Below are 26254 nucleotides of genomic sequence, written 5' to 3' on the forward strand. Positions count from 1 at the left end.
CCAGGCAGTGGAGAAACGAACCCTCAGGCCTCCACGCTCCCCAAGGAAGGACAGGGAGCGCAATGCCACAGCAGGTAACCAGGCTCCCCATCCATGCTGCTGTGTATGAGAGACCTCTGTCTCTCCCTTCCAAGATCGTACCGGCCTCAGCCTCACCAGCTGAAATAGCCCAGGTTCCTAGTGATGTCTCCCTTCTGGAGGAAACACCAAAACTGACGGGCTGAAGGGAAGGGGCGACTTAAAAGTCTGGTGGAGGCGGTGTTTCCTAAGAGGGGAGGAGCCGAGGTCTCTCAAGTGTGCTGTCCTGAAAGACGAAAGAGGGAAAATTAAGTCCCTAAATGTATCCTCTATTTTGTAGGCGCTATAACTTTTGCGCAAACCAATCAATATATGCTTATTGCATTTTTTTTTACCAAAAATATGTGGAAGAATACATATTGACCTAAATCGATGAATACATTTGTTTGTTTTTTTATATTTTGTTTGGATAAGTATTATAGCAGAAAGTAAAAAAAAAAAAAAAAATTTTTTTTTTTTCAAAATTATAGCGCAAAAAATAAATATCGCAAAAAATGGCCTGGTCATTAAGGGGGTAAAACCTTCCGGGGGTGAGGTGGTTTAGCGGAGTTCCTGCCTGGGGGGGGGGAATTAAACCTCAGCAGCTACAAATACCGTAGCTGCTGACTATTATTATAAGGACACTGACCTGTCCAGGGAGCCGCAATGTCGACACCCCAAGCCAATCCGTCCATTGGCTCCGGGTGCAGGAGCTGACATTTCTAGTCAGGGAAACTGGCAGTGAAGCCTTCATGCTGTGCTTTCTGTTGGTCCCGTCGTCTTCTGGGACACACACAGGTCCCAGAAGACAGCAGGGGGAAGGAGAAGGGCACAATGCGATCATGGGAATGACGAACCCCGCCCCGCCGCGGTAGGAGGGAAGTCCACCTGAAAATGAACAGATGTCCAAAAACGAGGGGGTGCTGTATTGTTTAGGACCTTGTTGCATGTTAGCCTGGAACTCCACTTTACTATATTCGAAAAGCTGAGTTAGACTTACCGGTAACTCCTTTTCTGAGAGTCTTCCAGGACAGCCCATGAGACCTTGGGCTCCTCCTACCAGGACAGGAAACACGTCACCCCCACCAGATAAAAGGGCGGTCCTCCAGGCCCATGTCAGTATTCTCAAGAACCGTAGGACCCTGCAAAACATATGCATAATACACATAACTTCAGACAATACCGGGTGGGAATCCGGCTGTCCTGGAAGACTCTCAGAAAAGGAGTTACCGGTAAGTCTAACTCAGCTTTTCTCCAAGCGTCTTCCAGGACAGCCCATGAGACGATGAGCCAGAACTTACCAGTCTAGGGAGGGACAACTGCCTGAAGGACCTTACGACCAAACGCCTGCTCCTGAGCTGATAGGAGATCCAGGCGATAATGTTTAATGAAGGTCGAGTAACTGGACCAAGTGGCAGCCCTGCAAATTTGTTCCAGTGAGGCACCAGCCCTCTCAGCCCAAGACGTAGACAAGGCTCTAGTTGAGTGCACAGTAACAAAAGGTGTAGGGACCTCCCTAATTTTGTAAGCTTCCAAGATGGCTTGCTTTATCCATCTAGCCAATGTGGCTTTAGATGCACTATTCCCCTTGTGAACTCCAGAAAAGAGGACAAACAAGGCATCAGTTTTCCTAAAGGTCTTCGTGACCTCAAGATAGACCAAGAGAATCCTTCTTACATCTAGAAAACTAAATTTTCTTTCTAAGTCGCCCTGTGGCGAACTACAAAAGGTTGGCAATACAATGTTTTGAGATCGGTGGAATGTACTTGCCACCTTGGGCAAAAAACCTGGATCGGTTCGTAACACAACTCGATCCTCAAAAATCGTGAGGAAGGGCTCCCTAACTGATAGGGCCTGCAACTCACTTACCCTACGAGCTGAGGTAACAGCTATAAGGAACACAGTTTTTAATGTAAGTAATTTAACTGACATACTTTCCAGAGGTTCAAACGGAAATTCTACCAGAGTTTGAAGTACTAGGGACAGATCCCACGTTGGACAACTTCTCACTACTACTGGTCTGGCCCTAGAGATAGATTTGAAAAATCTGGCTATAGTGGGATTTTCCAGGAGAGAAAACTGGAGGAACACACTAATAGCTGCCGCCTGTACCTTTAAGGTACTAACAGAAAGACCTTTGTCGACACCCTCTTGGAAAAAATCCAAAATAGACGGAATATCATGAGTTAATCTATCATTTTCAGATAACCATGAGTTAAACCTTTTCCAAACTTTGGAATATATGGCTCTAGTAACTGGCTTCCTGCAATTAACGAGAGTCCTGACTACTTTGTCAGAGAACCCTTGGGCGCTCAGTATCTTTTCTTCAGATACCAGGCTGTCAAGTTTAAGGAAACCACCTGAGGGTGTGATACTGGACCCTGCAATAATAGGTCTTCCCTTTTCGGAAGACTCCATGGAGGCTCTGAAACCAGAGACTGTAGCAGGGAAAACCATGGCCTCTTGGGCCAAAACGGGGCAATTAGAATCAGATCTGTCTCTTCCAGCCGAAACTTCCGGAGGACTTCTAGAATCAGCCTGATTGGCGGAAAGGCATAACATAGGCCTGGAGGCCACGGGTTCGCCAGAGCATCGATCCCCAAGGCTTGGTCTGCCGGGTTCATGGAAAAGAATATCTCCATCTTGCGGTTGTTTCGGTTTGCGAACAAATCCGCTACCGGATAACCCCATCTCTTGGTGAGGTCTGCAAAGACTTCGGGATGAAGGGACCAGTTGTCTCAGTCTATCCTGTGACGGCTGAGATAATCTGCCAGGCAATTGTTTCTCCCCTTCAGGTGTACAGCAGAAATGGAGGCTAGATTCCCCTCTGCCCATGAAAGGATCTCCTGGGCAATGGACTGAAGCCTCCGGCTTCTCGTGCCTCCCTGCTTGTTGATATACGCGACTGTCGCTATATTGTCTGACAGGATTTGGAGGTTGTGACCCCTGATCTCCACCTGAAAAGACTGGAGGGCTCTCTGGACTGCAAGCAGCTCTCTTTGATTGGATGAGGCCCTTGCCTCCTCTGGGGACCACTTTCCTTGTGCTACTGCATTGCTGAGGTGGGCCCCCCATCCCCAGGAACTCGCATCCGTGGTAATCCTTCGGGAAATGGGAAAGGACCATGGGAGACCTCCTGCTAGGTGCTGACCAGCTCTCCACCACCACAGGCTTCTTTTTATCCTGTCGGGAAGCCAGATCCTTGACTCCAGGGACCTTACGTCCCCGTCCCAGTTTCTTAAAAGAAACCTTTGTAACGGACGCTGACGGAGTCCCGCCCATGGTACTGCGGGAAAACATGAGGTCATAAGACCCACTGCCCTCGACACCTGTCTCAGAGAGACCGACTGGTTGGTCTGCAATGTTGACATAGTCTGGAACACTTTGGTAATCTTCTCCTGAGGAAGAAAAACTCTTTGGTTCACGGAGCAAAAATCGTAACCCAGATAAGTTACTTTCTGGGCCGGAATCAAGGACGATTTTTCTTTGTTTATTAGCCAGCCTAGGGACTGTAAGAAGTCCTGTACAGCCTGGAGATCTTCCAACAGCCTTTGGTATGATTTTGCCACTATCAGGAGGTCGTCTAAGTAAGGGATAACCATTATTGCCTTTAATCTTAGAGGAGCCAGCACTTCCCCCAACACCTTCGTAAAGATGCGTGGGGCTGAGGAAAGACCGAAGGGGAGGGCTTGAAATTGAAAATGTCGGGTCCCCATACCCGTTTTCACTGCCAATCTCAAAAACTTTTGGAAGGCTGGATGGATAGGGATGTGAAGTTAAGCATCCCTTAAGTCCAACGTGGCCATAAAGCAGTTTGGGTATAGTAGGTTTTTGATTGTAAAAACCGTCTCCATACGGAAATGCTTGTATCTGATGGACTTGTTTAAGGTCTGGAGATTCAGGATAAGTCGAAACTTTCCTGCTGGCTTTCTGACCACAAATACATGGGAATAGAATCCCTTGCCGTGCTCCGATCGAGGAACAGGAATCAGGACTTTTTGATCTAATAAGTCTCCGATCTGGAGACCCAGAGCCCTTGCTTTCTCCCGGTCTTGTGGAGGAAATGTGACCAACAAACGTTCTGGTGGTTGGTGAACAAACTCCAGCCTGTACCCGTTGGTCACTAGGTCCAGGACGAAGGGGCTCAGAGTGACTGCTGCCCACTGTGGGATGAAGGCCCTCAATCTCCCTCCCACCGGGGAACACAAGTCACTGCGGCTTGGCGGGCTGTTGAGGAGGGTTAAATAGCACTCCCCCTTTGCGCCCAGTCCAATGCTTTTTCGGCCTGCTGTCCTTTTCTCTAGGACTCTGTTGCCTGTTTTGGCCACGAAAAAATTTTCTGGCTGTCTGAACTCTCTTTTTCTCTGGAAACGCCTTTTTCTTATCAGCCGTGCGTTCCAGTGCCTCCTGTAGACCTGGGCCAAATAAATGATCGCCAGTTAAAGGAAGGCCACAAAGGCGCAACTTGGAGGCCGAGTCCCCTGACCAGGTCTTAAGCCAAAGGCTTCTCCTGGCCGAGTTCACTAGAGCCGAAGTCCTGGCTGACATTCTTACCGACTCAGCGGAAGAATCTGCCAAAAAACCCACTGCCTGAAATAGGAGAGGAAAAGACTTTAAAATTTGCTCTCTGGAGGTACCTGCTGACAGATGTGACTGAATCTGAGTCAACCAAACCTCCAGATTTCTGGCCACACAAGTGGAAGCCAGAGCTGGTTTCAGGTTTCCAACTGCTGAGTCCCAGGCTCTGTGGAGAAAGATATCCCCCCTCTTGTCCATCGGATCCTTAAGCGTACCCATATCATCAAACGCCAGGTCCGAGTTTTCTGAAACTTTTGAAAGAGGTGCGTCTAACTTAGGATTCTTATTCCATGGCTGCGCAGTGTCCTCATCAAAAGGAAACCTCCTTTTTAGGTTACTGGAGAAGAATGGTTTTCTCTCAGGATTATCCCATTCCAGTTTAATAGTATCAACCAAAGAACTATGAACTGGAAACACTCTTGATTTTCTCTTATGTAATCCTTTATACATAAGATCATGTTTGGATAACTGAACCTCTTCCTCTTTTAATTCAAGGGTAGTATAGATAGCCTTTAATAAGTCATCTACATCCTCAACAGATAACTTAAATCTTGAGCCTCGAGTGGATTCTCTATCTCTGGGCTCTGTATCTGACCCTGATTCTTCCAGAGAAGAACGGGTAGATCTGACCTCAGCCTCAGAGTCTTCACTCTCTGCCTGCTGCGGAGTGCTTACTGACGCCTTCAGTGAAGACGGACTCTCTGCTGGAGTCTGGAGCTTGTCAATAAGCGTTCTAAAGGAACTGAAGGTGGACGCAAGCTCATCCCTAACAGAAGTAAGCATCTTCTGGCAAGAGGCAACCGGGTCATCCTTTACTAGGCCTTCTAGGTGCGACAAACTGCTTTGCTCCATGAGGAGCTCAATTTGTTTGCGCAAACCGCACATTTCCTTTTAAGTGGCTGCGCTTGGGCCTTGTCCTGAGTCTTGGTCTGCAAGACAAAATAAATGACCCACAATGTAATTAAAGCCACACAATCACTCCGTAACACCACGTGCAGGAGGGAGGAAATGTGTCCCCTTACACCCACTACTACAGAGGGGGGAGGGGGAGGGAACACTCACAGGGATAGTAAGGTGGTGACAGAACACCCCAGGCTTACCTGTGAGGTGCTGGTGTTGGGAACTGCATCCGCTGCCTGTGCAGGTACTGCAGGAGGATCCATTCTGCCCCTCTTGGTCATCCACAGCCTGGCTGCTTAACACCAAGAAACACCAGCAGCCAGCGTTCTCTGTTCGCGCCGTTTATGAAGACTGGAACCTCGTCTCCGGCGCCCGATGATGATGTCATATGCCCCGGAAGTAACCCTCTCCAGGCACTTCCTGTGGGCCAGCTTGGAGCGCAATAGCTCCGCCCCCTCGAACGCTGCGGCTTCCTCCATTCCTTGCTCAGATCAGCCAGGCTGTCGGCAGGGAAGGACAACCGAAGCTCAGCTGAGCTAGAGTGCAATGCACTGCGCTAGGGGCACGACCTCACACCGGCCCTGGCCCTCTCCAGGCACTGAGGACAGAGAACAGCAACACAGCCAACCTCCCCAGCGGTGTGCTGCTTCTGGCAGAGGAAGAGGTAAGTGATATGCCCCAGAAAAAGGCCATACAAAGCCCCTGCTTATAAGGCCTATGGGAGCAGGTTCCATGAACATGTTACCCCCCGTCCGGAGGAAACACAAATAACTGACATGGGCCTGGAGGACCGCCCTTTTATCTGGTGGGGGTGACGTGTTTCCTGTCCTGGTAGGAGGAGCCCAAGGTCTCATGGGCTGTCCTGGAAGACGCTTGGAGAAATAAGAAATGCTTTTTGTCTTTATATTGACCTTAACTACTTCCCACCTGGCCACTGTACATAAACGGCTGGGTGGGCGCTCTCTCCTGAGTGGACGTTCAGGAATGTCCCTCAGAAGGAGGAAGATCGTGTGCGCGCGTGCCCGCGCAGTGGCGCGATCCCGATGCGCTCGTGTCACCCGGACACGGTACATCTCCGATCGGCAGGAGGGCTCTGTGATTGGCCCTCCTGATCACATGATGGCCGTGTCCAATCACAGCCGTCATGTGATGTAAATACATAGCTGGTTGCTAGGCAATCGGCTCTCCTCACACAAAAGTTGTCAGTGAGGAGAGGAGAGCGTATCGCTGCAGCCGGCTGGTGATCAGTGAGTATGAGCTGTTTTTTACTCACTGATCACCAGTCTAGAGTCCCCACAGTGTAAACACACAAAGTTAACACACATGTCCCCAAAACACCTGTCTCCACATATGTAACAGTAAAATCATATTTCCCAATGATTATTTGCACACATATGTCCGTGATCACCTGCGCACATCTGTACATGATCATTTGCGTACATCTGTCTGTGATCATACAAACCAATTATTGTACACTTAACTGGATTTTTTTTTACCAAAAACATGTAGCAGAATACATTTTGGCTTAAATTCATGACAAAATTCGATTTTATTTGATTTCTTTTAAAATAGAAAGAAAATATTGTTTTTTTTCCAAATTTCCACCCTTTTTGCGCTTATATCGCAAAAAAAAAAAAAAACGGAGCCATGAATAAATACCACCAAAAGAAAGCTCTATTTGTGTGAGCAAAATGATAAAAATGTCATTTGGGTACAGCATTGCATGACCGCGCAATTGTCATTGAAAGTGTGAGAGCGCTGAAAGCTGAAAATTAGTCTGGGAAGGAAGGCGGTGAAAGTGCCCAGTATTGATGTGGTTAAATCACATTGCTAATCGCATATTGTACTTGTTTGTAGCCAAAACACTGACCTATTCACTTAAAACTGTGATTTTGTAACCTTTGGAAACGCCGGTAAAACCTTGGCTATGCCAGTAAATTTTGGGTGTTGTGTCAGTAAATTTCAATGTTAGGTTGGCAACACTGACTGACAATGGTCATAATGTTCTTGCTGACCAGTGTATACATGGTTCTGGCTATATATACACTTCCATCTTTATCCCTTGCTACAAAGCCAGTCTGTAATTCCATACTCCTCTCCATGTGTCCCCCCATCTCTCTCCCGTGTCCCCCTATCTCTCTCCCTCTGTCACCCCTATAGCTCTCTCCCCGGGTCACCCCTATATCTCTCTCCCCGGTCACCCCTATATCTCTCTCCCCGGGTCACCCCTATATCTCGTTCCTCCTGTCCCATCTCTCGCCTGTCCCCACCATCTCTCTCCCCGTGTCCACCCTATCTCTCTCCCTGTGTCACTCCTCTCTCCCTGTCCCCCATCTTTCTCCCCTATCTCCCTCCCTGTCCCCCATCCCTCCCAGTGTCCCCCTTATCTCTCTCCCCGTGTCCCCCTTATCTCTCTCCCCGTGTCCCCCTTATCTCTCTCTCCGTGTCCCCCCTATCTCTCTTCCCGTGTTCTCCCCTATCTCTCTCCCCGTGTCCTCCCCTATCTCTCTCCCCGTGTCCTCCCCTATCTCTCTTCCCGTCCCCCTCTCTCTCCCTGTGTCTCCCCCATCTCTCTCCGTGTCTCCCCATCTCTCTCCCTGTGTCTCCCCCATCTCTCTTCCCGTGTTCACCCCTATCTCTCTCCCCGGTCCTCCCCTATCTCTCTCCCCGTGTCCTCCCCTATCTCTCTTCCCGTCCCCCCTCTCTCTCCCTGTGTCTCCCCCATCTCTCTCCGTGTCTCCCCCATCTCTCTCCCTGTGTCTCCCCCATCTCTCTCCGTGTCTCCCCCATCTCTCTCCCCGTGTCTCCCCCCTATCTCTCTCCCCATGTCACTCCTATCTCTCTCCCTGTCCCCATCTCTCTCCCCGTGTCCCCCCCCTATCTCTCTCCCAATGTCCCCCCTATCTCTCTCCCCATCCCCCCTCTCCCTCCCTGTGTCTCCCCCATATCTCTCTCCCTGTGTCCCCCCCTATCCCTCTCCCCGTGTCACTCCCATCTCTCTCCCTGTCCCCATCTCTCTCCCCATATCCCCCCTATCTCTATCCCTGTGTCCCCCATCTCTCTCCTGTGTCTCCCTCCCCTTCCCCCATCTCTCTCCCCGTGTCCCCCCTATCTCTCTCCCCGTCCCCCTCTCTCTCCCCGTGTCACTCCTATCTCTCTCCCTGTCCCCATTTCTCTCCCCATGTTCCCCCCATCTCTCTCCCTGTCCCCATCTCTCTCCCCGTGTCCCCCCCTCTCTCCCTGTGTCTACCCCTATCTCTCTCCCCCTCTCTCTCTCCCTGTCTCCATCTCTCTCCCGTGTCCCCCTCATCTCTCTCCCCGTCCCCCCCTCTCTCTCTCTGTCCCCCCCTCTCTCTCCCCGTATCCCCCCTATCTCTTTCCTGTGTCTCCCCCATTTCTCTCCCTGTGTCTCCCCTATCTCTCTCCCTGTGTCTCCCCCATTTCTCTCCCCGTGTCCCCCCTATCTCTCTCTCTGTCCCCATCTCTCTCCCCGTGTCCCCCCCTATCTCTCTCCGTGCCCCCCATCTCTCTCCCCTGGTGTCTCCCCCATCTCTCCCCCCCCCCCGTGTCCCCCTATCTCCCTCCCTGTCCCCCCATCTCCCTCCGTGTCTCCCCATCTCTCTCCCCGTGTCCCATCTCTATCCCCGTGTTCCCCCATATCTCTCTCCCCGTGTCCCCCCTATCTCTCTCCCCATCCCCCCTCTCTCTCCCCGTGTCTCCCCCTATCTCTCTCCCCCGTGCACTCCTATCTCTCCCCGTGTCCCCCCTATCTCTCTCCCAGCCCCCCTCATCTCTCTCCCCGCCCCTCTCTCCCCGTCTCCCCTATCTCTCTCCCTCCCCATCTCTCTCCCTGTGTCCCCCCCATCTCTCTCCCCGTGTCCCCCCATCTCTCTCCCCATGTCCCCCCCATCTCTCTCCCCATGTCCCCCCATCTCTCTCCCCGTGTCCCCCTATCTCTCTCCCCATCCACCCTCTCTCTCCCTGTGTCTCCCCCATCTCTCTCCCCGTGTCTCCCCCATCTCTCTCCCCCGTGTCTCCCCCTATATCTCTCCCCGTGTCCCCATCTTTCTCCCTGTCCCCATCTCTCTCCCCGTGTCCCCCCCTCTCTCTCTCCCCGTGTCACTCCTATCTCTCTCCCCGTGTCACTCCTATCTCTCTCCCTGTCCCCATCTCTCTCCCCGTCCCCCCCATCTCTCTCCCCGTGTCCCCCCTATCTCTCTCCCCGTGTCTCCCCCTAGCTCTCTCCCCGTGTCTCCCCCTAGCTCTCTCCCCATCCCCTCCTCTCCCTGTGTCCCCCCATCTCTCTCCCTGTCCCCATCTCTCTCCCCGTGTCCCCCATCTCTCTCCCTGTCCCCTTCTCTCTCCCCGTGTCCCCCCTATCTCTCTCCCCGTGTCCCCCCAATCTCTCTCCCTATCCTCTCTCCCCATCCCCCCCATCTCTCTCCCCGTTTCTCCCCTATTTCTCTCCCCGTGTCCCTCCCATCTCTCTCCCCGTGTCCCTCCCATCTCTCTCTCCCTGTGTCCCCCCCTCTCTCTCCCCGTCCCCCTATCTCTCTCTCTCCCGTCCCCTATCTCTCTCTCTCCCCGTGTCCCTCCCATCTCTCTCCCCATCCCCCCTCTCTCTCCCTGTGTCCCCCCTTCTCTCTCCCCGTCCCCCCCTCTCTCTCCCCGTCCCCCTATCTCTCTCTCCCCGTGTCCCCCCTATATCTCTCCCCATGTCCCCCATCTCTCTCCCCGTGTCTCCCCCACCTCTCTCCCCGTGTTCCCCCCACCTCTCTCCCCGTGTCCCCCCCACCTCTCTCCCCGTGCCCCCCCACCTCTCTCCCCGTGCCCCCCACATCTCTCTCCCCATGCCCCCCACATCTCTCTCCCCGTCCCCCCTCTCTCTCCCTGTGTCTCCCTCTATCTCTCTCCCCGTGTCACTCCTATCTCTCTCCCCGTGTCCCCCCTATCTCTCTCCCCGACTCCCCCCCATCTCTCTCCCTGACTCCCCCCCATCTCTCTCCCCGTGTCCCCCTTATCTCTCTCCCCGTGTCCCCCCCATCTCTCTCCCCGTGTCCCCCCCATCTCTCTCCCCGTGTCCCCCCCATCTCTCTCCCCGTGTCCCTCCCATCTCTCTCCCCGTGTCCCTCCCATCTCTCTCCCCGTGTCCCCCCTATCTCTCTCCCCGTGTCCCCCCTATCTCTCTCCCCCATCTCTCTCCCCGTGTCCCCCATCTCTCTCCCCGTGTCCCTCCTATCTCTCTCCCTGTCCCCATCTCTCTCCCCGTGTCTCCCTATCTCTCTCCCCGTCCCCCCTCTCTCTCCCCGTGTCCCTCCTATCTCTCTCCCCGTCCCCCCATCTCTCTCTCCCCGTGCCCCCCACATCTCTCTCCCCGTCCCCCCTCTCTCTCCCTGTGTCTCCCCCTATCTCCCCGTGTCACTCCTATCTCTCTCCACGACCCCCCCATCTCTCTCCCCGTGTCCCCCCCATCTCTCTCCCCGTGTCCCCCCATCTCTCTCCCCGTGTCCCCCCCATCTCTCTCCCCGTGTCCCCCCCATCTCTCTCCCCGTGTCCCTCCCATCTCTCTCCCCGTGTCCCTCCCATCTCTCTCCCCGTGTCCCCCCCATCTCTCTCCCCGTCCTCCCTAACTCTCTCCCTGTCTCCCCTATCTCTCTCCCCTCCCTCCTATCTCTCCCTGTGTCTCCCTATCTCTCTCCCCGTGTCCCTCCTATCTCTCTCCCCCATCTCTCTCCCCGTCCCCCCCTATCTCTCTCCCCGTGTCCCCCCCTATCTCTCTCCCCGTGTCCCCCCTATCTCTCTCCCCGTGTCCCCCTATCTCTCTCCCCGTGTCCCCCCTATCTCTCTCCCCCCCATCTCTCTCCCCGTGTCCCTCCTATCTCTCTCCCCGTGTCCCTCCTATCTCTCTCCCGCCCATCTCTCTCCCCGTGTCCCCCATCTCTCTCTCCCCGTCCCCCCATCTCTCTCTCCCCGTCCCCCCATCTCTCTCTCCCCGTCCCCCCATCTCTCTCTCCCCGTCCCCATCTCTCCCCCCGTCCCCCCTATCTCTCTCCCCGTCCCCCCTATCTCTCTCCCCGTCTCCCCCATCTCTCCCTGTGTCTCCCCCATCTCTCTTCCCGTCCCCCCTCTCTCTCCCCTATCTCTCTCCCCATGTCCATCCTATCTCTCTCCCTGTCCCCCCATCTCTCTCCCTGTGTCTCCCCTATCCCTCTCCCCCCTATCTCTCTCCCTGTCCCCCCCATCTCTCTCCCTGTGTCTCCCCTACCTCTCTCCCTGTGTCTCCCCTACCTCTCTCCCCGTGTCTCCCCTACCTCTCTCCCCGATCTCTCTTCCTGTCCCTCCTACCTCTCTCCCCGATCTCTCTTCCTGTCCCCCCTATCTCTCTTCCTGTCCCCCCTATCTCTCTTCCTGTCCCCCCTATCTCTCTTCCTGTCCCCCCTATCTCTCTTCCTGTCCCCCCATCTCTCTTCCTGTCCCCCCATCTCTCTTCCTGTCCCCCCATCTCTCTTCCTGTCCCCCCATCTCTCTCACTGTGTATCCTCTATCTCTCTCCTCGTCCCACATCTCTCTCCCTGTGTCTCCCCCATCTGTCTCCACTACCTCTCTCCCTGTGTCCCCCCTATCTCTCTCCCTGTCCCCCATCTCTCTCACTGTGTATCCTCTATCTCTCCCTGTGTCTCCCCCATCTCTCTCTGTCCCCATCTGTCTCCCCTACCTCTCTCCCTGTGTCCCCCCTATCTCTCTCCCTGTCCCCATCTCTCTCACTGTGTATCCTCTATCTCTCTCCCTGTCCCCCCCTATCTCTCTCACTGTCCCCCATCTCTCTCCCCGTGTCCCCCTTATCTCTCTCCCCGTGTCCCCCCTTATCTCTCTCCCCGTGTCCCCCCTATCTTTCTCCCCGTGTCCCCCCTATCTCTCTCCCCGTGTCCCCCCTATCTCTCTCTCTCCGTGTCCCCCCTATCTCTCTCTCCGTGTCCCCCCTATCTCTCTCCCCGTGTCCCCCCTATCTCTCTCCCCGTGTCCCCCCTATCTCTCTCCCCCATCTCTCTCCCCGTGTCCCTATCTCTCTTCCCGTGTCCCCCCTATCTCTCTTCCCGTGTCCCCCCTATCTCTCTCACTGTCTCCTCTCTCTCTCTTCCCGTGTCCCCCCTATCTCTCTCCCCGTCCTCCCTAACTCTCTCCCTGTCCTCCCTAACTCTCTCCCTGTCTCCCCTATCTCTCTCCCCTCCCCCCTATCTCTCCCTGTGTCTCCCCATCTCTCTCCCCGTGTCCCCCCTATCTCTCTCCCCGTGTCCCCCCATCTCTCTCCCCGTGTCCCCCCATCTCTCTCCCCGTGTCCCCCCTATCTCTCTCCCCGTGTCCCCCCATCTCTCTCCCCGTGTCCCCCCATCTCTCTCCCCGTGTCTCCCTATCTCTCTCCCCGTCCCCCCCTCTCTCTCCCCGTGTCCCTCCTATCTCTCTCCCTCTCCCCCCATCTCTCTCCCCGTGTCCCTCCTATCTCTCTCCCCGTGTCTCCCCTATCTCTCTCCCCGTGTCTCCCCTATCTCTCTCCCCGTGTCTCCCCTATCTCTCTCTCCCCGTCCCCCCTATCTCTCTCTCCCCGTCCCCCCTATCTCTCTCCCCGTCCCCCCTATCTCTCTCCCCGTCCCATCTCTCTCTCTCCCCGTCCCCCCTATCTCTCTCCCCGTCCCATCTCTCTCTCTCCCTGTCCCCCCTATCTCTCCCTGTGTCTCCCCCCTTTCTCTCTCCCCATGTCCATCCTATCTCTCTCCCCCCATCTCTCTCCCCGTGTCTCCCCTCTCTCTCTCTCCCCATGTCCATCCTATCTCTCTCCCCCCATCTCTCTCCCCGTGTCTCCCCTACCTCTCTCCCCGTGTCTCCCCTACCTCTCGCCCCGTGTCTCCCCTACCTCTCTCCCCGATCTCTCCTTCTGTCCCCCCTATCTCTCTTCCTGTCCCCCATCTCTCTCACTGTGTATCCTCTATCTCTCTCCCTGTGTCTCCCCCATCTCTCTCCCCGTCCCCCATCTTTCTCACTGTGTATCCTCTATCTCTCCCTGTGTCTCCCCATCTCTCTCTGTCCCCCATCTGTCTCCCCTACCTCTCTCCCTGTGTCCCCCCTATCTCTCTCCCTGTCCCCATCTCTCTCACTGTGTATCCTCTATCTCTCTCCTCGTCCCCCATCTCTCTCCCCGTGTCCCCCCTATCTCTCTCCCCGTGTCTCCCCTATCTCTCTCCCCGTGTCTCCCCCTCTCTCTCCCCGTGTCCCCCCTTATCTCTCTCACTGTCTCCTCTATCTCTCTTCCCGTGTCCCCCCTATCTCTCTTCCCCTGTCCCCCCCTATCTCTCTTCCCATGTCTCCTCTCTCTTCCCGTGTCCCCCCTATCTCTCTCCCCCTGTCTCTCTCCCCGTGTCCCCCCATCTCACTGTCTCTATCTCTCTTCCCGTGTCTCCTCTATCTCTCTCCCCGTGTCCCCCCCTATCTCTCTCCCCTTGTCCCCCATCTCTCTTCCTGTGTCCCCCCCTATCTCTCTCCCCGTGTCCCCCCTATCTCTCTCCCCGTGTCTCCCCTACCTCTCTCCCCGTGTCTCCCCTACCTCTCCTTCTGTCCCCCCTATCTCTCTTCCTGTCCCCCATCTCTCTCACTGTGTATCCTCTATCTCTCTCCCTGTGTCTCCCCCATCTCTCTCCCCGTCCCCCATCTTTCTCACTGTGTATCCTCTATCTCTCCCTGTGTCTCCCCATCTCTCTCTGTCCCCCATCTGTCTCCCCTACCTCTCTCCCTGTGTCCCCCCTATCTCTCTCCCTGTCCCCATCTCTCTCACTGTGTATCCTCTCTCTCCTCGTCCCCCATCTCTCTCCCCGTGTCCCCCCTATCTCTCTCCCCGTGTCCCCCCTCACTCTCTCCCCCTCTCTCTCCCCGTGTCCCCCCTTATCTCTCTCACTGTCTCCTCTATCTCTCTTCCCGTGTCCCCCCTATCTCTCTCCCCGTGTCCCCCCTATCTCTCTTCCCCTGTCCCCCCCTATCTCTCTTCCCATGTCCCCCCTATCTCTCTCCCCGTGTCCCCCCTATCTCACTGTCTCTATCCCTCTTCCCGTGTCTCCTCTATCTCTCTCCCCGTGTCTCCTCTATCTCTCTCCCCGTGTCCCCCCATCTCTCTCCCCGTGTCCCCCATCTCTCTTCCCGTGTCCCCCCCTATCTCTCTCCCCGTGTCCCCCCCTATCTCTCTCCCCGTGTCCCCCCTATCTCTCTCCCCGTGTCCCCCCTATCTCTCTTCCCGTGTCCCCCCTTTCTCTCTCACTGTCTCCTCTATCTCTCTTCCCGTGTCCCCCCTATCTCTCTCACTGTCTCCTCTATCTCTCTTCCCGTGTCCCCCCCTATCTTGCTGTCTCTCTCTTCCCGTGTCCCCCCTATCTCTCTCACTGTCTCTCTCCCCGTGTCCCCCCTATCTCTCTCCCCGTGTCCCCCATCTCTCTTCCCGTGTCCCCCCTTTCTGTCTCACTGTCTCCTCTCTCTTCCCATGTCCCCCCATCTCTCTCCCCGTGTCCCCCCTTTCTCTCTCACTGTCTCCTCTATCTCTCTTCCCGTGTCCCCCCTATCTCTCTCCCCGTGTCCCCCCTATCTCTCTCCCCGTGTCCCCCCTATCTCTCTCCCCTATCTCTCTCCCCGTGTCCCCCCTATCTCTCTTCCCGTGTCCCCCCTATCTCTCTTCCCGTGTCCCCCCATCTCTCTTCCCGTGTCTCCCCATCTCTCTTCCCGTGTCCCCCCTATCTCTCTCCCCGTGTCCCCCCTATCTCTCTCCCGTGTCCCCCCCTCTCTCTTCCTGTCTCCTCTCTCTCCCCGTGTCCCCCCCATCTATCTCCCCATGTCCCCCCTATCTCTCTTCCCGTGTCCCCCCTATCTCTCTCACTGTCTCCTCTATCTCCCTGTGTCTCCTCTATCTCTCTCCCGTGTCTCCCCCATCTCTCTCCCGTGTCTCCCCCATCTCTCTCCCTGCTCCCATACCTCCCCCTCTACATACTCTCTCCTCTCCCGCCTCCTCGGATTGTTACTTTTGTATCCCACACGTGGTCGCAGAAGTTCATAGAGCGCCGTGACGTTACACAGCCTTCCTCCTATGACGGGGGCTGGGCGGGAAGGAGGCGTGTTTTTGTCGGTGGCCCGACCTCCTACTGAATGTATTAGCATATGATTAGCATGTGATTATCACCGAGCAGAGGCTGCAGAGTGAAGCAGGTGCCGAACATGGCGAGTCAGCCCGGAGCCGCTCTCCGCCTCTTTCTCCTGATCAGTGGGCTCCGAGCCGGATTACTCCAGCAAGGTACCGGGAATCGGGAGGAGGGCAGCCGCTGACACTCTTCCAGGCAGGCTGAGCCAATGCTGGGGAGGAAGGAGAGCACGGAGCCGGGAATAGAGAGAAAGCAGCAGGGGTGGAGGAGAGAGGAATGCGGGAGAGGGAAAGTCACAGCCTGGAGGAGAAGAGAGGAATGGAGAGGAGAGGGAGGAATGGAGAGGAGAGGGGGAGCAGCCTGGAGGAGAGATGGAGGGAAGAGAGGAACGTGAATGGGAGAAGAGAGGAGGAAATCACTGGAACTGGGACTGTCACATCCATGGGGGGGACATGGAATCATTGGGAGATGACATTAGCAGGAGCTGGGACTGTCACATGAGATGAGGGGGTCCATGGACGAGAGATGAGGGGGTCCATAGATGAGGGGTCCATGGACATGAGATGAGGGGATCCATAGATGAGGGGGTCCATGGACATGAGATGAGGGGGTCCATGGACATGAGATGAGGGGGTCCATGGATGAGAGGGTCCATGAATGGGAGCTGAGAGTGTCTATGGATGGGAGCTGAGAGGGTCCATGGATGAGAGGGTCCATGAATGGGAGCTGAGAGTGTCTATGGATGGGAGCTGAGAGGGTCCATGGATGAGAGGGTCTATGGATGGGAGCTGAGAGGGTCTATGGATGGGAGCTGAGAGGGTCCATGGATGGGAGCTGAGAGGGTCCATGGATGGGAGCTGAGAGGGTCCATGGATGGGAGCTGAGAGGGTCCATGGATGGGAGCTGAGAGGGTCCATGGATGGGAGCTGAGAGGGTCCATGGATGAGAGGGTCTATGGATGGGAGCTGAGAGGGTCTATGGATGGGAGCTGAGAGGGTCTATGGATGGGAGCTGAGAGGGTCCATGGATGGGAGCTGAGAGGGTCCATGGATGGGAGCTGAGAGGGTCCATGGATGGGAGCTGAGAGGGTCCATGGATGGGAGCTGAGAGGGTCCATGGATGGGAGCTGAGAGGGTCCATGGATGGGAGCTGAGAGGGTCCATGGATGGGAGCTGAGAGGGTCCATGGATGGGAGCTGAGAGGGTCCATGGCTAGGGGGTACAGGGGGCAGATCAGTGGTTGTGATGGGATGGGGACATGAGATTGGGTTACATGAGGGTTCTAGAGGGTGGAGAGGAACATTGGGATGGGATGTAGGATATCTGGAAGGAAATGATGGAAGTAGCTCAGGGATGGGGATGAAGCCAGAACTGGTACACTTTGGGGATGGGGGTACCAGGAGGTTAGTCTTTGGGACAGCTGGCATTATACAGAGGATTGTGTGGGAGGAGGGGCACATGAAATGCAGGGAAGAGGGGGTGCAGCCAGTATGTGTTGTGGGTAGTGTACTGTGCAGGGAAGATGGGGTCCCGGTAGTGTACTATGAATGGCAGATGGGTGTGGGAAGTGTACCGAGCAGGGAAAATGGGGTGCAGGAAATGTGCTGTGCAGGGAAGATGGGGTGCGGGTAGTGTACTGTGAATGGCAGATAAGGTGTACCATAGAGGGTAAATTGGGTGCGGGAGGTGTACTGTGCAGCTAGTGTACTTTGCAGGGAAAATGGGGTTGCGGGAAGTGTACTCTGCAGGGAAGATTGGGTGCAGGTAGTGTACTGTAGATGGTAAATGGGGTGCGGGTAGTGTACCATGTGGGGGGTGTACTGTGCAAGGAACGTGGGGTGCGGGAGTTGTACTGTGCAGGGAATAGGGGGAACACTGGTACTGCGTAGGAAACATTGGGACAGAGTACTGCATTGCAAAGGATGAGAGATTTTGCACAGAAAGGAGTTTATGGCATGGGAAGTCTCCAGCAATGGGGAAATAGGGTTCGATAACGTGGAGCTGATGCACTTACTTTTGAAATAGGGCTTTAGCAGTAAGAACCTAGGATATCCTATATAACATGTAGAGCTGGAAATGAATGGGATGAGTATTGTGGAAAAGCAAAGTTAAAGCTGGAGGTAAAGTGTTACCTGTGAAGGATGATGTGTTTGGTTTTTCAGGTTCCGTGTCGATGTGATGTACTACCATCTTATTGGGCTGAAGTAGGGGCAAAGAAATAAAGCCAGCAGGGTAAAAGAGAGAAAGAAGTGCAGATTGAGAGGTAAAAGGAGTGAGGACGGTGGAGGGGGGGAGTGTGAGCAGAAGGAGGATAGCCAGAGAGGAGAGAGATTTCACATGAAAGAGAGATGGAAGGATCAGGGAGATGAGAGAGAAGATGAAAGGAGAAGAACAAAGGGGAACGGGGGAGAGGAATGGGAGGGTAAGCGGGAATTGGAGGGAGAGAGTTGGGTAAACAGAAGGGTATGAGTGAAGAGGATGAAGATGAAGAAAACCGAGAAGCGCATAATAATTAACCCTGTCTTTCAAAGAACCACTTGTTGCATCTCGTTGTTGATGTGGGTTTTATGTGTTGGCCAATCTATTGCATTTTTATGTTTTAATATTACAAGCTTCTGAATCAGATCTGGGTTGTACGGGTTCCCCAAACACGCTTGGGTGGTACCCATGTGTCCGATCCAACAGTACCCGAGAGATGGATTTGTGGGGTTAGGAGTATAATCTGGGTAGCCCTACACCTGGATTAGATGTGTAGACTGGATATGTGAACATTGTGGCATCCATATCCTGTTTTCTTCCCCCCCCCCCCCCCAGGTACAGTATGTTGATAGTGTGATGAATAAATAACTGCGTAGAATGTAGCTCAGTGCTCAGGCACTGCATAGGCTGGTTTGGTTTAGAAGTGCACGCCAATTAGCTGCTGTGATATCTCTGATCTAATGTAATCATTTTTTTTTTTTCTTCTTTTACTAATTGGCTTGCAGCACCCATGTACTTATTTAGGGTCTAGTTGAGGGCGTATAACTATGAAGAAGGGTTCATGAGGCTGTTGTGCCGTATTTCGGTTTCCATCGGTCCTCTAACACCAACCATGGCTAGTTTGTATCAGGAAACCTTTATTGAATGATTTCAAACTGTTGCATAGACCACCCCCCTTCCCCCGGGGGCATGGGGAGGACTTGATCCAGCAAGAGGCTGCTTTTCTGTTGGGGTGGAGGGAGATGGATGGGAGCTTTAAATCCTAGTATTGTTCATTTTGAATCCTTTAATTCCAGTACGAGGGGATGTTTAGTTAGTGTTTAGAAAGCTGACTCCCCTGCTCTCCCTTTTCATTACATGTCTAATTCCTCCTATGTTGATCTTGATGTTCGCATAGTAAATGTGTGCTCCAGCTGAATTTCATGTGTGTGTGTGTGTGTGTGTGTGTGTGTGTGTGTGTGTGTGTGTGTGTGTGTATATATATATATATATATATATATATATATATATATATATATATATATATATATATATATATATTAATATAATATAATTTTTTTTTATTTTTTTTTCTAAAATCTGTATGGTATGAAATAGAGAGGAGCTTTGCATTTTTTTGCCTTGCCTGTAGCAATGATTTTTGAGCAAAAAATTTCACCAGAGGTTTGTCTCTGCTACTATGAAGCCTTATCTGGGTTATTCATGTTCTTCTCGAATCAAGCTGAAACTGTTCTGGCACCGTTCTGAATCAAGAGGGCAGTGTTTGCATTTGGAGAACAAAAACACAAAAAATACTTCTCTCCCGCTCCCTGTCCATCACAGCGATGCTCGCTCTGCAACGCCAGTTCCCACCCTTTAGCCATGACTGTAAAATGCTCCTTCCAGTCTTACTGTACCCTCCATACTATTCGCTCATCATGCCCCCTCTGTCTGTGTAATCCCATAGTAAATAATGTATCTGATACCATTGTCAGGTCACGCTAGGTATCCCTCAAATGTCCCCAGCAATCCTTATTTAAAGCAGGCTCCTATTCTTCTCACTGCCTGCTAATGAGTCCACAGCTGATTGAATTAGAGCAGTCGTGATGGATAATGTTTGTTAAAATAAAATTGGCCTGATAATAGTATGTTCCTGACATCTATGCCTCTTTAAATTGTTATGTACAACAATTAAAAGATCCTGTAAGCTTCTGTAGACCAACTTTGATTTGTTGGCTGTAGGTTAGATTTCATTGAGTGCTTTTGAAGGTCAACTAATTAGTACCATGAAGTGTCCCCCCCCCCCCCCCCCCCCCCCCCATCTGTCCTTCTTCTAAGGAACTTAGAATTCAGGAGCCAGATTGTCCCATCCAGGAGCCAGCACGTTTTTTTTTTTTTTTTTTTCTTTAGGACCCAGCTCATTTGACAGCAAATAGGGCGCCAGCTGTAGTTTTTAAGTAACCTTGGCTAGTAGTCTCCTGGGATTTGTCTAGCCCTGCTAACACTGGTGATTCTGCTTTTTATATTTCACCCTACTTGATATTCTTTCTTTAAAATGAAGAATTGCATTGGAAGTACAAGCCACTAATCTCTGCAGTGATTCCACCTCAGCCGTTCCAAAAGAAAATGCCCATCTCAATCATACAGGGGTGTCCTTGTGCATCTTTTTCTGTATTGCTTTTTTTAGACTAGCGTAAATTTGCTGTGCTTTATTTAGAATCTAATAGCACTATATAACATGCAAGAAAACCAAAAAAATCGCCAGGCTTTGTTGTGTTTGCAGCACACGATAAGTCTGACGTTAACAGCAACAAGTGTGGAAATTGTGGTAGTGGAGTTGATAGTCAGTTCTGTGTCGTAAAATGGCTTTCTTGTCTGACGCATTCATGTAATTGTGCTTTGAACTCCCTATCCACTTTTTACACAAAGTCATCATCTTCACATTGGGTAGAGGGAGGGTGATGCTAATTTGTATAATTACACAGTATGTAGAGGGAACTAAAAAAGGACCATTGGGGTACATTAGGCATGAACTGTACACAGCAGCTGTCACTTATGGCTCATAAGCTTACTAAAGACAATGCTACTGAAGATTTAGAGCGGAGACGTTCAAGCTAGAAACCTGTATTGTGAAACTGGTTTCCTTCTTTTTTTTTGGCATTTATTTGAAATGCTTTTAGAGGTGAAGCATAGCTATTTTTAAATGCTGAATTTAGCCAAGTGCTTACATTTTAAAGGGCTTTTGATGGTTGGCAATGGCCATGTGGTGAGGATGTTGGAGATCCTGTTTTCTTTGGCATGTGCCTCCACTAAATGGTACATGCTGGCCCATCTTCTTGTTGTGATTGATGTGCCAACTCAACTCTTCTGTATCTTTCCTTTTTGTCTCCCCGGTGTTCTGTGCCACAGCAGCCTCCATTACATAAAATGAACAGATTAATGTATACTTAGGACCATATTGGGCCTTCTTTATTAAAGCCAAACAAAGAGAACAGTGTCTAAAGGATATACGTTTATCAGTTAGATGCCTAAGACCAAATCTGATCCAGCTAAAGTTGGACTTTTAGACCATTTGGCATGTTAGACCATTACTGATTTTTCAGATACCATTGTGAAGTCAATCCTCTGTACATCCACCTGTAGGATTCAAGCAGCTTGGTGTTGTTCTGCAGGACATGTATGAGGTTATCTAGGAGGATGAAAGGTTAAATCTATGGGAATACTGATGTAGGTGCTGTTAGGAGGTAGGACCGGCATTCGAAATTGTTTGAGACCAGCAACTGATGCAGACACTGGCAGAATGGGGCTTGTGCAGGTTCAAAATTATGGCAACATGGAGGAATATTTTGCAGTAGAGAAGATCCATTTTATTTTTTTCCAGGAGGGATATCAAATCTGCGGTAGTATATGATGCAATCAAGTTCCTTTTATTTACCTTGCGTGAGGATTGGTGGAAATTGGTAGATGTTTCCAGGTTGGGTCAGACTTTTCCCAAGCCATTTTTGATTAGTTGTATAATATAATACAAAGAGCAATATATAGTAGTTACCCATCAAAGCGTGTAATAAGATTTTAGAGTTAATCTGTTTTAAAGTAGTAAAAACAATGAAAGATCATTTTTAATTTAAAGAGTGTTGCTTCGCTGTGCATACTGGTGTTTTTTTTTTTTTTTTTTTTTGGGTTTTACAGCCAACTGTTGAGAGCTAACTTTAGGTGTAAAGTAACATGGAACCCATCGAGTGTCAGAAGACGAGGAAATGGAAATAGCTACTTGGAAACTAAAATTCTTCAGAAGAAACAGTCAAGTTGTTTAATATATTTTTTTGTGGATCCCTCAAGCCTTCAGTATAGTTATACTTTTTCTGTCTTTTTTTTTTTCTGTGTGATAACATATTTGCTGTAATAATTTTTCTTTGTTTAGCTGTATACACGAAGTTTGCAACATATAATAAAATGCTTGCAACAAACATTCAAACTTCTTTTTTTTTTTCTAGACTTTTATTGGATTTTCAAGAATGCAGCAATATACAAAAAGCATTCATGTACTGATTGATACATAGATTGCGTATTACAGATTGGTAAAGCACACAAATTAATCAGAATAGTAACACACAAAAGCAAGCATATAAGAGAGGTAAGGGATCCCTCTGGGAGAGTATGGAGTGCAGTGGATGTGGGCATTGTCCCATGTTGGCTCTGGCCCTATCAACGTTTTCAACATATTGTTTTAAAATTGCAGAATATAGTTTATTTATGGTCACATAGATGGGTAGCAGACAGTGAAAGCTGACAACTAAATGTGCCTAAATAGATGCTTACTTGCTTGTTGCACTTTTTTTTCTGATGTTTGCTGCCTACTTTAGTATGTTTTAAACCACCACAGATTTAATTTTGGCCTCGTTCATCTGGGTAGGTCCTATCTTGTAAACTCTACCATAAGGAGCTTCCGCTTCATCTTGTATTAAAACAGACATAGGCTGGCCATAGCTTAAATTGTGGCGATTTTCCTTCAGAGTCTGTTGAAATTCAAGCTGCGGATGACCCTGCAAGCACCACTCAGTTTGATAAAAGTCAAGTCAAAAGTTATAAAATCAACTAACTAGGGCTGAAACTAACGATTATTTTCATAATCGATTAGTTGTCCGATTTATTTTTTTCGATTAATCAGAAAAAATCATAAAAGTAATGCCATTTTTTTTTTGTCTTTTTATTTAAACTAATAATGAAAAAAAAGTGTGTTCACAGGTCATATACAGGCATCCTGTCTTGATGGCGTTTATAGTACAAGAACAACCCCCCCCCCCCCCCCCCCAGGAACACCAATGATGGGGCACGTGTCCTCCCAGAAATACCAAAATCAATGTTTTGCCATTGTATGAATGTTTTGCCACTGTATACACAAAGTTTGCAACATATATCTCTCTCTTCCCTTGAGGCAGCAAAGTGGGCGGGGCTGAGAATACCCCGCTGACGTCAGGGAGGAGGAGAGAGGCGGACGTGCCCGGTCACATGAGCGCCGCTTTTGAGAAAGCGGCTTGTACTTGGGATTGTCTAACACTCGGACGGAGGCAGGACTGACAGGCAGAGAGGAAGGTGCGTGTAGACCATTGAATCCATAATGAAAATCATCAATGATTTTCATTATCGATTTTAATCGCTTTTATTGATTAGTTGTTTCAGCCCTACAACTAACCTGTGTGCAAAATTGTATGTGTCCATGCCTATGTTAATCTTGAAGAGTAAGGCTGGCCATACATGGTTCAAATTTCGACCGGTTCAGCAGGAACCGGCCAAGATTTGAACTGTTAATGGACAGGCTTAAAGTACCAAGTTGATCAACTTTCTGTCAGATTCTCTTGCGATAATCACTGTCTTTTCTCAGTGGGGATGGCCCTGGCCCTCCGTGATTGCAGGAAAAAAATGTACTCCGTGCAAGGCCGACCTTAGAGAATGAACCGAAACTGCTAGCTGACAATACACGGCTAATCCTTGTGTGAACAAATGACACAAAGGCATTGATTTACTAAAACCGAAGAGTGCAAAATCTGGTGCAGCTGTGCATGGTAGCCAATCAGCTTCTAACTTCAGCTTGTTCAATTTAGGCTTTTGGAAGAAAAAAAAAACTGTAAGCTGTTTCTATGCAGAGCTGCACAAGATTATGCACGCTCCAGTTTTAGTAAATCCACCCCAAAGTATCTGATGCATCCACCTGTGTTGGGCAATATTCACAAGAGCCACCTAGTCAATGGTTGTAATCTTTTCTGAATGTAGAAAATGGTACAGATATGATTTTTTTTTTTGCTAGCAACTTCTTCAAAGCTGAACTTGTGCAAATCGCCTAAAACACAACCGATAAACACATGAACGGTTTATCTATAAAATTTTATATAGCAGCTTCAGACAGCTCTGCCAGGAGGATGACACTTCTCTGCACCAGTCCTTAGGTTAGGAGGCTGTGGTCCTTTTTATTTTCCCAGGGTAAGAACATTTTCAGAAAGTACAGAATACACCTGTTGCTCCTGCGAGAAATGTGTTCTTGTCAAATTCTTTGAGCTGTAAAGAGAACACAGAACCTTCTCTATTGTGGCACGGGTGGGCACTGATAGGTGGCAAGCATGGGCACTGATAGGTGGCACTGATGTACACTAATGGATGGTACTGATGGGTGCCAAACAATAATGCTTGCCAATCAGTGATGCCCATTGTGGGCACTGGCATCCATTGTAGGCACTGATTGGCATACCTGGTGGTGGCATCCCTGGTGGTCCATTGTGGGCATCCTCAAGGGGGGGGGGGGGGGGTGCTGCGCTGATATTTAGCACAGACCCCCCCCCCCCCGTCCCCGTCAGAGGAGCAGCTGATCGGTTCTCCTCTAGTCGCATCTGACAGATCAACGGCTCTTCCTGTTTACATCATGATCAGCCATGATTGGACATGGCTGATCACGTCATAAAGAGTATCTGTCGGAGACTCTTTACCTAGATTGGAGTTGCGGTGTGTCAGAATGACACACCGCAACAACGATCGCCGCGAATCACGTGCAGCGGCTTGATATATAATCAAGCCGCTGCACGTGATTTACGGCGATCGTTGTTGCGGTGTGTCATTCTGACACACCGCAACTACAATCTAGGTAAAGAGTCTTTGACAGAGACTCTTTACCACGTGATCAGCCGTGAGATATATATATTTATTTAGCAGAGACCCTAGGGAATAAAATGCAGCCAGGTTGCGTACTCTGATAAGGGTCTGGTACCTGACAATACATTAGTAGTAGTTTTAAATGTTTGTTTTTTTTTTTTTTTTTTTTTTTTTTTCTTTTTCCCCCTTTTAGAAATGTTGCTTTGGCATTTTGCTGTGGTATTGTTCTAAACGGGAAAAATGCACTACTTTACAGGCATACTAAGGACACCTCCCCAAGCACGATATTTAAAGGAATGTTTCATTTTTATTGTTTCACTTTAAGCATCAATAAAATCACTGCTCCTGCATTGATACATGTCCCCTGGGGCAGTACCCGGGTCCCCAAAAGCTTTTTATGACAATAACTTGCATATAAGCCTTTAAAATGAGCACTTTTGACTTTTCATGTTAGTGTCCCATAGACTTTAACGACATTCCGCGGAATTCGAATTTGCCGTGAACGTTGCATGTTGTTCAGTGAGCGGCAAACACCCCATGTTTGAACATTGGGCTCATCCCTACCTGTGAGCATGTGAATGCACAACAGTCTAGATCCAATGCTGTCTTTTTTTTTTTTTTTTTTCCTTCACCCTGTCCAGCTACTGTTGATGATAGAGCAGTATATCAAGATGGAATCGGCTACATGTGCTGGTTGCCTGTAAAGGACATTTCTAAGGGCAAGCACAGCTGCATTATATGGTGTTTTCTGTCTGCCTGCAGTTGAACTTTAAATTAAATTGCACATGTTGCAATTCTTCATCCATCTTCCCTCCTTGCCTTCAAAAACATATCTATATGATGCTTCCACTTGCTGTGAGTCAGTGGTGGCATTTGAAAGGCAGATGTCATGCTTGTTTAAAAGTATATTATAATCCTGTTTTCCAGAACAGTCAAAGGAAGTGCCAGCTCTAGAAGAAATGCAACAGTGAAAATGTGTGCTTACAATACAATAGTAAATGTGTGTGTGTTAATAATTTGGAGCTATCTTTATTTCACATTCTTATGCTTGCTTCTGCATTTTTGTGTTGAGGTTTAATAATTCAATGTAGTCAGAAAATGGCAACTAAATTATGTAAATATAATTAGTGCCTTGAAAAGTATTCATGGAGTTCTGTAATCCAGAGGACGAGGCTGACAATGCCACTTGCGCTTTTGGTGCAAAAAGGTCAGAGCCAAACAGGAAGTTGTAAGAACACTGGATTTCTGGTAGATCAATGCGTATATTTCTTTAACATTAATAAAGAACAAAAGGCTCTTGCAAAAGTGCCAAATCCCTATTTATCACATCCAAAAGAACAATTCTAATTTTTGAGACACCACACAACAATTTTTTTTTTTATACATAAATATTTCTTATTCCACAGGTTTTAACTTTTATATAAATAAGAAACCCTCTCCATAGTACATCAG

General features: G+C 50.4%; 1 protein-coding gene across 7 annotated transcripts in view; it reads left to right on the forward strand.

Annotated features, from left to right (window-relative positions):
• The first annotated feature begins 15704 nt into the window (after positions 1–15704).
• The window catches only part of CADM1 (cell adhesion molecule 1), a 544514-nt gene continuing 533964 nt past the window's right edge, over positions 15705–26254 (forward strand). For 5 of the 7 annotated variants that reach the window (XM_073602399.1, XM_073602401.1, XM_073602405.1 and 2 more), the window contains exon 1: positions 15707–15856. In XM_073602399.1, coding sequence (XP_073458500.1) covers positions 15781–15856 — 76 coding nt within the window. In that variant the 5' untranslated portion in view covers positions 15707–15780. Of the gene's footprint in view, positions 15857–26254 lie in introns of all 7 variants that reach the window. The other 2 variants (XM_073602402.1, XM_073602403.1) reach the window with 2 other exon arrangements.

Source organism: Aquarana catesbeiana, linkage group LG10, assembly GCF_042186555.1.
Source record: "Aquarana catesbeiana isolate 2022-GZ linkage group LG10, ASM4218655v1, whole genome shotgun sequence".
NCBI classification, from domain to species: domain Eukaryota; kingdom Metazoa; phylum Chordata; class Amphibia; order Anura; family Ranidae; genus Aquarana; species Aquarana catesbeiana.